The sequence below is a fragment of the Tamandua tetradactyla genome, chromosome 8 (assembly GCF_023851605.1).
Source record: "Tamandua tetradactyla isolate mTamTet1 chromosome 8, mTamTet1.pri, whole genome shotgun sequence".
NCBI lineage: Eukaryota > Metazoa > Chordata > Mammalia > Pilosa > Myrmecophagidae > Tamandua > Tamandua tetradactyla.
In genome coordinates, this window is record NC_135334.1 from 57790170 (window position 1) to 57805268 (window position 15099).

At 37.4% G+C, this 15099-nt stretch overlaps 1 protein-coding gene across 1 annotated transcript in view; it reads right to left on the bottom strand.

Annotated features, from left to right (window-relative positions):
- CCDC81 (coiled-coil domain containing 81) overlaps positions 1-15099 on the bottom strand; it is a 48296-nt gene that overhangs the window by 12417 nt on the left and 20780 nt on the right. The window contains exons 7-13 of the mRNA XM_077113336.1: positions 14005-14128; positions 5561-5654; positions 4998-5144; positions 4199-4303; positions 3132-3304; positions 1920-1998; positions 1469-1689 (exon numbers count right to left, since the gene is read on the bottom strand). Coding sequence (XP_076969451.1) covers positions 1469-1689; positions 1920-1998; positions 3132-3304; positions 4199-4303; positions 4998-5144; positions 5561-5654; positions 14005-14128 — 943 coding nt within the window. The remainder of the gene's footprint in view (positions 1-1468; positions 1690-1919; positions 1999-3131; positions 3305-4198; positions 4304-4997; positions 5145-5560; positions 5655-14004; positions 14129-15099) is intronic.

The following is a 15099-nucleotide window of genomic DNA, read 5'->3' on the forward strand; positions in this document are numbered from 1 at the left end:
GTCTTGGGGCAACAGTTATTTGCCAAGCAGCTTGGAAATATTTTTACACTTTAGCAAATAAATGGACATACAAGCATGCCCTGCTCTGGGCAGATGCAAGACTTCATCCCACATGACTTGACTCCAGAGGTCATTACCCCTGACACCTCTTTCCTTAAGTGTATAAATCTACCAACAAATAAACTCCACATGGTCACAATATCCTGTATTTTCAACTATAGCTCTACCTATATTTTCATGTATGAGCTTACTTGGTATAGAAAATAATATAGCATGTGCAAAAGCAAGAATCAAACCTGTGTGCCATCCCACCAATCATTTATATGATTTTAATACAAATATTTTTTTCTTTTTATAAGTATAACTGCTCTCTAAAAAAAAAGTGCCATTCCTTTGAACACAAGGACTGTATAACACCATGACCCCTAATGTAAACTACGGACTATATTCAATTCTATAAGTTAATAATATTGTTTCATCAATTTTTAACAAAGGTATCACACTAATGCAAAGTGTTACTAATAAGGAAAACTATGTTGGGGAATGGAGATTATATGAGAACTCTGTATTTTCTGTATTATTTTTCTGTAACCTTACAACCTCTCCGATAAAATAATAATCATAATACTTTTTTTAAAAGACTGAATTCCTTTGAACAGAAGTCCTTTTGAAATTTCTGAGCATCTCAATGATTTTGATTAATCAATGACCTGAGAATTGCTCAACATATCTACAAAGAACAAACTGGATTCTCTGTGTCAATTTGGGGTGGCGGTGGGGAGTAGAAGCAAGAGAGGAGGCAAGATGTTGTAAGGCAGGAAGCCAGCTGAGCCCTGTAAGATTCCCCATTGGTGGAGTTACTAACTGGGCATTTTAAGAAACTTGGTATCTGATGTTCTAACTTAAAGGTGTTTGCATTGATACAGTATAAAGTCCTCCCCTGTCTGCCTTACCACCTTAACCAACTCCCTCACCACTAAACATCAGTAAAGCTTACTATATGCATAGATTCTTGGAAGGAGGGAGTGTAGTGGAAATCGAAAAAGAGGCTGAGTTTCATGTCTGGGTCTACTTGAGCATGACAGCACGTTTGTGTCTTACATTATATTTCTATTGGATAGTGTTGGTATGGACAATTCTTTTAAGAGGTTGTGTTGTAAAGGGAAGGGGAAAATGGGGAGGTGACTGGAGGAAGAAGTGGGATCAAGAGAGTTTGATTGTTTTGTTTTTTTAAAAAATAACTTTTCTTCTTAGGGTGAAAGGTAAGGATGAAAAGACATGAAACATGTTATGTATTTAGAACAAATACTTTGCACTTAACTGTGATGTGTTATCACTAGTTATTGTTTTGTATTCATGTGTGAAAGAGAGAGAGAGAAAGAAGGAGAGAGAGAAAGGGAATAGGGAAGAGGAGAAGGGAGGCAGAGGAGGATGAGAGAGAAAGATAAGGGGTAGAGAGTCTCCTTACTCTTTTTGTGTCCTCTGCAACATCTGCAAATCCCTCTTCTGGTCTACAAGTTGGTGCAGAATGGCTTTTCTTTTGTGGCCAGCAGCCGCCTGCAGCTGGTGCCTCATGTAATTTTGTTCTCGCTTACGCTTTTCCATCATCAGCTCGCCCTCGTTCTTACCGAAGATAGGCTCTGAAGAATCTGGCTCAAACATGGGCAGGTGGGAAGGTTTGTTCTTTATCTGAAAAAAGAGACACACATAATGCAGATTACATTCATACCAGCGAAGAAATTTTATTCACAGCACTGTAGCATAGTAAAATGCCAATAACTTACTGCAATGAACAAGTAGCTCAGAAAGCACCAAGCAGATAACACATAAGTATATTCATAACATTACAGCATTATGCATATTTTGGAATGCTATTGAAGTAGTGCATAATTTTAAAAACAATAATAATTTTCCCCTACCTGTGCATCCAAAGCTCTCTTGTAACACTGTGTTTCCTCCATCTTATCTTTCAAATATTTTGCTCTTTGTGCAGCAAGTCTGGCAGTTGAGAATAGAAGAGTGGGGAGTTTTACAAAGAGTCATTAGCATTGAAGATTAATATCATTAAAATATATTTAATAAGTATTCATGGAAATAAGAGCCTAGTAAATAAATATTGATGTTTCCTTCTAAGAGCTTTAATTTTAAGAAAGAATTAAAATCCATAGGCCAGTGGACAATGTATTGAGCACAGATCAAACAGGATAGTTATCAGCAGGTGATGGATCGTATTGTCCAAATGCACTAGTACTAAGACCGGCAATTCCCAATCCTCATGCTTTAAAAATCCAGAAAGGAAAGCAAGAAGTCACTATTCATTCTATAAAATAATTCATCTTAAAATTCTTTTTAAATAAAAGTGTTCTCTCCTATTACATATAAATGATGATTTATACAATACATGCAGTCTTCAGGGAACCCATATGATTTATAAAGTGAGTATAATAGGACATATAAATTTTATAGAAACATAATTCTTCGAGTATCTGATCATATTACAGCAGCCTCCTTAACTGTTCTTCTGATCCAGAAGTGCTGGCCCCCTTAGGCATGCTTGAATTCTGGGACCCTGACCCTATCCCAGGCCTCAGATGACCCAAGGAAGGCCAATCCAATTCTCTTTCCTGGCAATTTGGAAATGAGAATAACATTCATCCCAGACTAGGCTGGAATAAAGAGGATGCAACTAGGAGCTGCGGGTGTGAGGAGAGGGAAAGCGATTCTACATGGCCTTAGTTCTTGGTTCCAGTGCCTTCAAATCCCCTCTGTTTATTTCCACCCTCAGGTCCCACAGGACAACCTCTACATACTTATAATAAGCCCTCAGCTTTGCCTTGAGGTCACCTAAACTCGTAGCAGCTAGGCATGATGCCTGCTCACAACCAGTCCCTTCCTCCATTTTATGTTAATTAGACCAGCCATTATAATGACAGTTTCTAAATTTTTTCTAATGAAATATTAGGCTATGGTACTGGCTACTAGGTGGGTTAGATTTTTCAGTTGGTTAGAGCGGGGTTAATGAAACTACCAACACCAATTCAATTGGCAACTACCAATTCAATTCCATATGGAAATTAACTTCACATGAAAATTCCAGATCTATTTTTCAGAATGCATCTAGCTTGACTCACTCCTCTGTAAGTTGCACTTGCTCTAGGCGGTCCATCAACTCTCTGTTTTGTCTTTGCTTTATTTCCTTTTCCCTTCTGTTATCCATTTGTTTCAAGAGACATTGGGAATATTCCTCTTGCTTTAGAGCATTAATCTCAGGACTGAGTGGCCGTTTATCAAACAGAAAAGATTTCTGGAATGAAAGAGAAGCAATTCATTGATGCTAGACACCAGAAAGTAACAAAGGATGAAGTTAACAATTCAAAAGACTAAAGTTAATCAAGATATATTTATTTATTTCTAATATTTACCCGACCCTCAACACATTGACCAGCTAGTGCTGAGGTGATGCCTAGAATAACATGAGAGTACCTGAGGATGAAGCTGAGGTGAACCAACCAAAGCTCCATTTCTGAGAGAGATAAAGAAGAGCTTAATGGCATAGTCCCTGAGTTAGCACTTAGGACACTAAGGGGAAGGAAGGAGAAATTCTGACCCAAGGCAAAAGCATGAGCAAGGACCGGGGGGGGGGGGGGAAGAGGAAGGATTTATTTATATCCAGAGTGTCATACTACCTAGATAGTGGTATGAGAGGAGAAGATTCAGGCAGAAATAAAAGTAGGCGTATAATGATTGAAAATATAAAATCAACGGTGAAGCAGATGGCTCAACACCATCTGAAGAGGGTTTCTCAAAATGTACTGTACACACAAATTACATGGGGACATTGTTAAAATACAGATCCCCAGTTGGGAGGTCCTTGGTGCAGTCCTAGATCCTGCATTTTTAGTAAGCTCCCAGGCAATGCTGCTGCTGGTGGGCGTCTCTTTCTAGGGGTTGCTTCTGTGGTAGGACTTAAGTATACTGCCCCCACCCCCAGTTCCTGGTTGAGAATTATTATAAATAACACTGTACTGTGAATGTGAATGGAATGGAAGCAGACTAGACAGAAATCCCCTGCCCTAGAAGGAAGTTTCAACCTTGCACAACCCACTTTTCAGTCTGCAACTCAGTAATTGGCCCAAACTTCAGTACAGGGAGTGGATCCAAACACTCAAAGCAATAGAAAGTTTAGAAATGCTCTTACATAAAATTCAGGTTTCTCATTCTTGTGGCTTCTTATAGCTTCAGCAACTCCAAGATTATAGGCAGCATTTTTCTGGTTCTGTTCTCTAGTAGCCAGACTTTTCATCTAATGCAAAACAAAAACAAAAAACTACACACCTTGAAATATGAGTCTTATAAAAATGAGTTCTATCACATTTAAATAATACAACCCAAACCAGTCTTTTGGAAACGATGATATTTTCTGATGTCTTCATAGATTTTTAAAAGTGGGTTGGGGAAGGGTTTTTACTTCCTGTTTTTAGGCAACAACACTACAGAGATCATAAAAAGAAAGGAAGATGCAGGAAAGGGTAATAGGGCAATTCTTGGAGACACCGGAAATCTGGATAGAGCAAATATGAAGCCTCCATGTTTGCTCTACATAGGCTATGAATCTACAGGGAAAAAGCCTTGGCCAGGGTTATGTTTTGCCAGGAATCAAAAATAAAGCAACATATGTGAGCCACTGATTGTACACCATATATGGACTGTATATGTGTGAAGATTTGTCAATAAAAATATTTTAAAAATAAAAAAGCAATATAAACCCAGAAATTCCACCATTCTAATTCAGTCCTTATGGGGGTAAAAAGTCAGTGATGCAAGTAAATATCTAGCTACATGGATATTCATTTATTATTAGTGAAAACACGTATACTATTTAAATTTTAGTCCATCAGTAAGTATAATCATATGATGCAATATTTTAAACGGCACTTTATAATCATCATGTTCTATCTTCCTATAATAAAAATTCCTTAATCTAAGTACTGGAATACCTGGTTTTTGAAGATAGCCTCCTGTTCTTTCAACATTTGATACTGCTGTATGAGCCGTTCATCTTCTATCTCTCTCCTCCTTCTCTCCTCACCATAGTACAATGGGGAATTTCGTTGTGCTCGTTGCAAACATACATAGCACATTTCCTACAATCCCAAGTTTCAGGACAAGTTAATTTTCAGCTCTCATGTCACATTCCCTTCCCAAGCTCTCCTGAGGCTGAGTGTATGCAGAAATATACTTAATAAAAGGATATAACTTAGATACAAATAGCCAAACAACATTTTGCAGAGTGGGTCTCACAAAAATTCAAAAGGGTTTTATTGAACTCTCACTTGATCAGAAATGGTTATAGTAATTGAAAATTAGAAAGCAATTTCCTGATTCTATTTTTGTTAGTAGATCTTGACTTACAGATTTATCATGCCTCAGTTTTGGGTCCTGAATACTTGAGCCTTACCCATATATTATAATTAGAAGGAGGGATTCCTAGAACTCTCTTTGAGAAAAAGAAATCAGAGAAAGATTCTGATTGGGTTTTGTTTGTTTGAGGACACTATACCTGTCCTGCCTTATTATGATCCTGGCAAGCAGGAGCTGGAGAAATTTTAGACTTCATTTCATTGTCATTTTTCAGGCAACCTGGAGGTGATGTGCTATAAAAACAATACAACATTAGTTAATATTTAGTGTAGTCTCATCTCTGGAGTGATTATAATCTTAGAGACAAATATAAATATGAGAGAAAGAGAAATATCTCAATGATTTTCTTCAGAACACCTGTATGCATAGAGGTTACGAATCGGTGCTTTGTGTCAGATACACCTGGGTTTGAATCCCAGCTTTGTTGCTACGAAGCTGACTAACATTGGACAAGCCATATGATCTTGCAAAATCTCTGTTACCAACTCGTGAAATAGGGATATAATTAATTTAGTCATTCCACAAAAACATCTTGAGTGCTTACCATATGCACTATGCTAGGCATGGACAATGTAGTGAAGACTAAAGCAGGAAAAAAATTCCTGCCTGGATGGAATTCACATTCCGATGGGGAGAGAGGTCAATAAACAAGACAAACAAGTGTCCTCTATAGTCCATTATGTGGTGATAAACAGCATGCAGTGCCTGGGAAATGGGGTGTTAAATCTTAAATGGAGTGGCCAGGGAAGTTCTCATTTGAGTAAACGTAGAATATGGAATAGGCATTCCAGGAAAAGTGAACAAGTGCCAAATCCTTGAAGTGAGAGTACAGTTGTGTGTGCAATGAGGCTATAAGGAAATGAGCTAGAACAGAAAAAAAGGAGAGAGGACAGAGATCATGCAGGATCTTACAGGCCATGGAAATGACATTGGCTTTTATCCTGAGATGAAAGCCATTGGACAGAGGATGAACTCAACTAACTTACATATTTAGCAGGATCACTTAGGCTGCATTGTTGAGAGTAAACTGAATGGAGACAATGGTCAAAGCAGGAAGAACAATTAGGAGACTATGCCAATAAGTCAGGAGAGAGAGACGGTGGCTTGGACAAAGGTGGTGGCAATGGGTTGGTAAGAAGTGGCTGGACTCTGGATATATGTTGAACATGGATTTGACAGAATTTTCTGATTGCACACAGGTGCTTTTGCTTCTTTATGCCACTGACAAGGAGTATGTTTCCAGCCACAATCCCCTGATTGAGGCTTCACACTATTTCTGGCCCCTTGTCAGAGACCAAGACCACACAAGGTGTGGATATGGTTTCCCGAATCACACAAGTGATCCAAGGAAGAGCTCTGAAATATTAATTTATACCAGGATTTCTAGCTATATAATCTAGACACGAAAACCACACAACAAGAAAAGGTACACACAGGAAAAGTTCTACACAAAATGAAGTTTCAAAGCAAAACTGTAGCATTTACAGTTTTGCTGCAGATCCAACAAAAGAGAGAATTCACACCCAAAGTAATAAAGATAATAAAGCAATCAGAAAAACAAGAACTTCAAGCAAGTACATTAAAAATTCTCAGAGGTAAAGAACTAGTATACTTGAAATAAGAGTACTCAATTTAAAAACCATATAATAATAAAATATATACTATATGATTTTTTAAACTCAATAAAGAGAATTAATAGTAGAATTGTCCAGATGTTACTATGAATGAATTTGAAAGCAAAACTGAAGATATCACCTAGAAAGCAACACAGAGACAAAAGGAAGAAGACATGAAAATGAAGCTGAGACATAGAGGACAAATTTAAAAACTCAAATATACATGTATTAGGAGTGCTGAATTATACAATAAAGGAAACAGAAAAGAACGATATTATATGAGATAGTGGATGACAGAAAGTTATGACTCCTAAGAACAGTAAAAATGTAGAATATCAAGAATGAAGAAAGAATCTTAAAAACTATAAGGCAACCAGATTAACTCAGAAGTCTCATCAGGACTATCAGTTGCCAGAAGAAAATGGAAAATATGTTTAAAGTGCTAAGGGAAAATATGAACCAAGAATCAAGATTCATGAGTGTTCTAGTTTGCTAGCTGCAGGAATGCAATACACCAGAAATGGAATGGCTTTTAAAAGGGTAATTTAATGAGTTACTAGTTTATAGTTCTAAGGCTGAGGAGATTTCCCAATTAGACAAGTCTATAGAAATGTCCAATTTAAGGCATCTGGGGAAAGATACCTTGGTTCAAGAAGGCCAGCGACATTCAACTTTTCTCTCTCAGCTGGAAGGGCACATGGAAAACAGGCTCAGGGTTCCTCTCTCATCTGGAAGGACATATGGCAATCATGGCATCATCTGCTATCCTCTCCTGACTTCCTGTTTCATGAAGCTCCCCGGGAGGCATTTCCCTTCTTCATCTCCAGGGCCGCTGGCTGGTGGACTTCAGCTTCTCATGGCTATGTCGTTCTGCTCTGCTGTCTCTGAATCTTTCTCCAAAATGTTTCCTCTTTTATAGGACTCCAGTAAACCAATCAAGACCCACCCAAATGGGTGGAGACATGTCGTCACCTAATCCAGTTTAACAACCACTCTTGACTACATCGCATCATCCAGGGAGATGATCCAATCACAGTTTCAAACATACAGTACTGAACAGGGATTATTCTACCTTTATGAAATGGGATTTTGGTTAAAACATGGATTTTCTAGGGGGCATACTTCCTTTCAAACCAGAACAATGAGTCACAGCATAATAAGAATATCTTAAGCAATCAAAGACTAAGAGTATTTAGGAGACAGGGAACCTCACCAAAAGAACCTCTATAGGATATTCTTTACAAAGAAGAAAAATCAACACAGAATGGATGGCAGCAATTAAGAGGCAACAATAGGCAAAAAAAATATTGGCAAAACATTTTGGGAACTCTAAATAAGTATTGATCATAAAATAATACAAATAACTTTTGAATATATTTAAAAAGCAAACTGGAACAACATTTTAGGCAACAAAAAGACAAAAGCTTGTGAAGGGTAGTGTTTGGAGGGAAATCAAAGCATGATAAAGAAACTTGATCAATCCAACAGAAAATAGAAAACAAAGTAAATAGAAAATGAAAAATAAGCTAGTAATAATAGGTCCAAATATACAGTAATTACAGTGGAAAGGTAAATCTAGATTGAATTGAATTCAAATATAAATTGTTTACAAGAGACACATTTTTAAAAAAGATGAAAAATAAATGGCATAAAAAGGATATCCCAGGTAAATACTAACCAAAAGTATGCTGGTATTGCACTGTTAATATCAGATAAGGCAGAATTTAAGACAAAAGCTTTTAGTAAAGACAAGGAAGATTTTCAAATGATAAAATAAATAAACCACATATTTATATTTGCATATAACATATAAATATAATAATATAAAATTATAATATATAATGTAAACTATCGTGGTATAATTATTATTGTAGTATTTATATATATTATAAAACAGTCATGGATTTGTATGGCATTCAACATATTGTTTAAAAAACAATTGACATAAGTATAGGGAGAAACTGAGAAATACATCATCATTAAGATTTTAAACATCTACCTCAGGAAAAAATTTAACAAAGACATACAGAAATTTGCATCCAAGGAATAATGCACATTCTCTTCAAGTAGACATGGAACAATTACAAGAACCCAAAGAAGCCACAAAGGAAGCCTCCAAAATTATAAAGTTTACAATTGATAGTAAGTGAACCAAAATACAGAGTAAGAAAGTGGCCCCCAAATCTCCATTCATTTGGAAACTTTAAAAATAACCAATAGAGAATGACATAGCCACAAGAAGCAGAGAGTTTACCAGCCAGCAACCTTTGGAGATGAAGAAGGAAAACACCCCCTGCAGAGCATCATGAAGCAAGAGGACTGGAGAGAAAGCTAATAGGCATCACCATGTTCACCACGTGCTCCTCCAGTTGAGACAGAAACCCTGAACCTCATCGGCCTTCTTGAACCAAGGTACCTTTCCCTGGATGCCTTAATTTGGACATTTTTATAGACTTGCTTTAATTGGGACATTTTCTCAGCCTTAGAACTGTAAACTAGCATCTTATTAAATTCCCCTTTTCAAAAGCCAAAAATAAATAACTAAATAAAAATAACCAATGGACTAAACGCTGCAATTTCAAAATACAAAATGCTCTTAAGCTCCTGACCTCACTGGTCACTTTTTTAAAAATACAATCTAACATTTCCTCCTTTAAATCATATTCGTATATATATATAAATATACATATATATTTCAAAATTTCTAATTAAGTTCACAATTTAGGTTACAATCACCCACCATCCATTACCAAAATATGTCCATCATTCCAAATAGAAATTGTGTATATTCTGAGCCTACATTTTCCATTTCCTATCCCTACCCCATACCCTGGTAACTGATATTCTAGATTCTGACTCTATGACTTTGCTTATTCTAATTGCTTCAAATCAATGAGACCATACAATATCGGTCCTTTCGTGTCTAGTTTATTTCACTCAACATGATGTCTTCAAGGTTCATCCATGTTGTCGCATGTATCAGGACTTCATTCTTTTTCATGACTGAATAATATTGTATGTAATACATAGAAATTGAATTTTATTTATCATTCATTGATTGATGGACAGTTCAGTCACCTACATCTTTTGGGAATTGTGAATACCACTTCTATGAACACTAGTGTGTAAATATCTGTTCAAGTCTCTTCATTCAGTTCTTTTGGGCATATATCCAGTGGAGGGATTGCCAGGTCATATGACAGTTCTATGCTTAGCTTTCTGAGGAATCATCAGACCGTCGTCCAGAGTGGTTGCACCATTTTACATTGCCACCAACAATGACTAAGTCTTACTATTTCTCCATATCCTCTCCAACATTAGTTATTTTCCAGGGTTTTTTTTTGTTGTTGTTGTTGTTTTAATTATCATCACAGCCATTCTAATGTGTATGAAATGGTTTCTCATCATGGTTTTGATCTGCATTTTCCTGATGGCTAATAATGTTGAGCATCTTTTCATGTGCTTATTGGCCATTTGTATATCTTGTCACTGGTCATTTTTTGTAATTTCTTGTTCCTTGCTCATCATTTCCATTCCATTTTATTCCTTAAAACACTTTAAACATTATGTTATAGTCTGTATTTTTGTTTCTGATTGCTCTTATTATGTGTTTGTTTCCACGTGGTCCTGTAATTTTATACTGTGACCTTTTATTTAGCCCTTCTTAACCTGTGAGGAGTCATAAAAACCTAGATTGAGAATGAGTTCCTTTAGAGCAAGGGTCAGCAAATTCTTATTTAAAAGCCAGATAGTGAACATTTTAAGTTTTGAGGGCTACATGGTCTCCCATACAAATGAATGGGAGTAGCTATGTTCCAATAAAATTTATTTACAAAAAAAGGTGGTTGGCCAGATTTGGCTCACAGGCCTAGCTGACCAACCCCTGTCCTAGAGAAACATTTCCTTTTCCCTCTTCCAGATAACTTTGGGACTTTCAGTCTTGGACCATTTAACACCCTAGTTTAAGGTTTTCTGGACGATGCAGCAGATAGAGTTCTTTGAACCTTCAAATAAGTGAAGGCAAGCCTATGATTATGAATTCTCAGGAGAGACTTTTTTCCCATTTGGAGCCAAGACTAAGACAGCTAAGTTTCCTTGTAGCCTACCTTCAACGGATGGAATTTCTTTTTTCTCACATACCCTTACAGTGAGAATATAATTCTTTATATATCCCAATATATGCTGGGTTTCAAATTCAGTACTCCAAGCTGTGATGGTCTAAAGCCTTGTCTCTTCCCGCCAGATCAGGCCTTCATAGTCAAATGTCAAGTTTGGTATTGGCAAATGTTAGTTTACCATTGAGGTTATAGGTTTCTCTTTCTTTTGGACCTCTGGAGATATCCTTCATCTTCTTCAGAGTTTAGCTTACACTTAAAAAAATTTTGTTGTACTTATTTGGCATTTCAAAATGTTTTAAACAGGACCATTTTTCTGACTATTTTGACCACCATGTTGTTGGAACTAGAATTCTTTTTTTTTAATAACTATTTCTCTTAAGCCTCAAAGTGTGTGTGTGGAGAGAATGGGGGCATTGATTGCTCCTGATATTTAAATAACCTGTCAGATGCAATTGGCATGAGGCAGCAGTAATGAATGTGTTATATTTCTGGATACTATGCTCCAATTCATTCATTTATGAAAAATGAATCTTGTTCTCTCTCAAAAAGAATGAAACATTCATAGACTCACCAACCACTATCTGTGCTCTTCACCACCAGCCAGACCACCTCCACTGGTCCCGATTTTGAGTAAGTACCATCATCCCCCAGTTTCTCAAATCAAATCTGGGGGTCATCTTTGACTTCTCCCTTTTACTTAAATGTCCTCAACTAAACCATCACAAACCTTGTTGCTGCTACTTCCTAAATATCAACCAAATCCAAAGCTCTTTCTCCATCTGATCTTAGATGCATACTCTTTATTATCTTTCCTCTACACCAATTATATTCAATTTGTGAAAATCTACCCTTTTTTAAAATAAATCTTATACAAAACCTCACAGCATTATACCCTGCCCCTCCATATCATTCTTTACTCTTCTACCAGAATATTTTTTCAAAATGAAAATGTAGTATTGTCATTATACCCTAATACACAGTGTTTGAAAACTCAGATTGGTAAATTGGACAGCATACATTTTTAAACTCTGTGAAACAAATGGCTAAATAAAATTAAAAAGAAAAGAAAAAAACTAGAAAAATATTTAAAACATATACACCAGAAAACTAGTCATAGCTATGGGCCATAAAGTTTTCTTGCAGATGACTAAGAATAAATAATCCTCCCAGTGGAAAAAGGACAGAGTACACACAAGAAATTACAAAAGAACTTTAAATGGCTACAAAACATTTAAAAATAAATGTAAAATAAAACAATAATGAGATATTTCATTTCACATTTCACCTATTATGATAGATAAATATTTAAAAGTACAATGTCCAGTACTGACAAGGTTATAGAGAAGTCAGGAATCTCTCACATTATTACTAAGTGGAAGGTAATTTGGTACAACTTTCCTGAGGTTAAGCACAATAAATTGAATCAGGTCCCTGAGAAAGACATGTTCAAGCTAGAAAGACCTACTCCTGTGGGTGTGAATTCATTTGTAAATAGGACCTTTGAAGACCCTATTTGGATGAGGCCAAATTGAAGCAGGGCAGGCCTTAATCCATATGATTGGAATCCTTATAAGGACGGAAAATCTAGACAGAGACACAGATGACTGAACAGAAGCAAAAGCCAGAACAGAAGAGAGAAACTGCCATGTGACAGAGCTGGAGATGCATCTACAAGCCAAAGAATCCCCAAGGATTGCTGGTAAGCTGTGGCATAATTTTATTCTTGGCCTGGTGGCTTAGTCTCTTTCTCTCCCTCCCTCGTCATTTTGGCACGTCCGGTTCTTCTAAGCCTCTGAATTACAAGCCTCACCAGCGACTAGTGATCATGCAGCCTTGTCTCTCTAACCGTATTGGCCTTCTCCTTAGTCCTCCACCTACCCAACATCCTCTGCTACGGGTACACTCAGGAACAGCATCTCTATGGTCACAGTCACTCATCCGTCCTCCCTGTGTGATTGGCTACCCTCCCCTGGAGGCCACGCCCTAACTCCACCTCTCCTCAAACTATATAATCCAGGGCTCGTCAAGCCTCATGGTCTTTAGCTTCTGGCGGCCCTGGCATAAGCGTCTACCAACAATAAAGCTACCTCGCTTCATGCCTTAATTGACTCGGCCTCCAGTCCTTTAGACCCACAGCGAGGTCTCCTGCGCGCGCCCCTTGGACCCAGACCCCCGGCTCGAGCCCCTTTTCTGCGTGCGGCAGTGTCGTCTAGCAAGCAGTGAGAAGCTGAGGAGTAGAGGGTCCCTGATAGTTTAGCGGTTGGGCCAAACCACAGTAAGCCAATGCCAGCATGCTACAGGCTCCAGAAGAAAGTATGGCACAGAAATACCTTGACATTGGACTTCTAGCCTCCAAAACTGTCAGATAATAAATGCCCATTGTTTAAACCAACCAGTGTGAGATATTTGTCATAGCAGCCCTCACAAACTAAGACAATAAGTAATTGGCAATGTGTATCAAAGGCATGAAAAATAAGCTCAAGTCTCATCTCTGAAATTTCACTGTAATTTGCAAGTACTCAGAAAGCTACAAGGGAGGTCTTCCCAAATCTTCAGAGAAAGATTGATGTTCTCTCCTCTGTACTATTTTGTTTCCATCTCTGTCATTGCATTTATCCCACTGAATCATAATTTCTGGCTCTATGTATGTCTGGCTCTTCCACTAGATTATGAGCCATTCTATGTGTGGTCGTTCTATTATCACCATCACTAAGACACAGAATGCCCTCAGGAAGATTGGTAAATGAATGAATGAACAAGTATTTAAACTCACTGCAATAAGAAATGACTCCAAGATATATTTAGTAACATGGAACAGAAAAAAAAATGCCTATTTTTTTTTCCATTACCTTTCAGGGATCATATTCCTTCCACTACCCCCACTCTGCTCAATCTTGTCCAGCAAATTAATGCCTGTAACTTTGGCAGGAGAGAGAGCTTGTTCATCTTGAAGTCTCTTGGGTGATGAGATCTCTGTAGATTAAAGATTGAATGGAAACAGGTTTCATTTCAATTTTAAATAGGTAGTTTCTATTCAACACAGATAAATTAACTCTAATTTTACAAGGAAAATTTGTTCACAGAAGATACACTCTCTTATCTGTAAGTGATTATTCCTTGCCCTAAGTGGTTTAAAATCTGTTTTTGCTGTACACTTTTTATGATCAAAGCCCTGTAGTAGGCACCCTATCAGCCTTTTATATGCATAGTTGGAGGGAAAAATAAAATATAAATAATAATAGTGAAGTGCTCCCACTTGTGGATGTCTTATTATAGGCTGACAGTGCTAAGTGCGGTGACTCAGGACAAGGATGCAAAATGTCTAAATCTCAAATGACTGGTACAAGCTTCAAGTGTTTGACATGTTCAGAGAAGAGAGAAGCCACTTTAGAATGCAACAATGAGAGTTTTCCTGGAGGAAGCAAGATGTGAAAACATGACCAAAAGGTAAGTAAGATTAGAATAGACTGAAAGAAAAGGAAGGTTATCCCAGGGAGGGGAAAAAGAGTAAACAAAGCATGGAGTCAGGGAAGAGTAAAGGATGTTAGAAGAACATGAATAAACAATTTTGCCCAAAAAAGGAATTTGTGTAGAGAATAGTGGCAGATGAGGCTAGAAAGACAAGAACACATGAATAGGAGGCTAAAAGCTTATATGTAATTTTAATAGATATAACTGCCAAAAACAAAAGCCCTTAGGGGTACTCCAAAATCTTTAACAGCATAATGGGGTCTAGAGACCTAACGTTTGAGAACCAATGTGCTAGCATAATGGCAGCTCCTCATGAAAGGATGTGCTCTCTCCACTTCACCGTAGTCTCCTGCACTACCTATTGTCATCCAGCCCATTTCACTCATATATGTTACCCGCCTGGACCCTGTAGGCATCTGAGTTTTGACCCCTCTTTGGAGAGACAGCAAAGAGATCATAGGCTAAGAATCTGA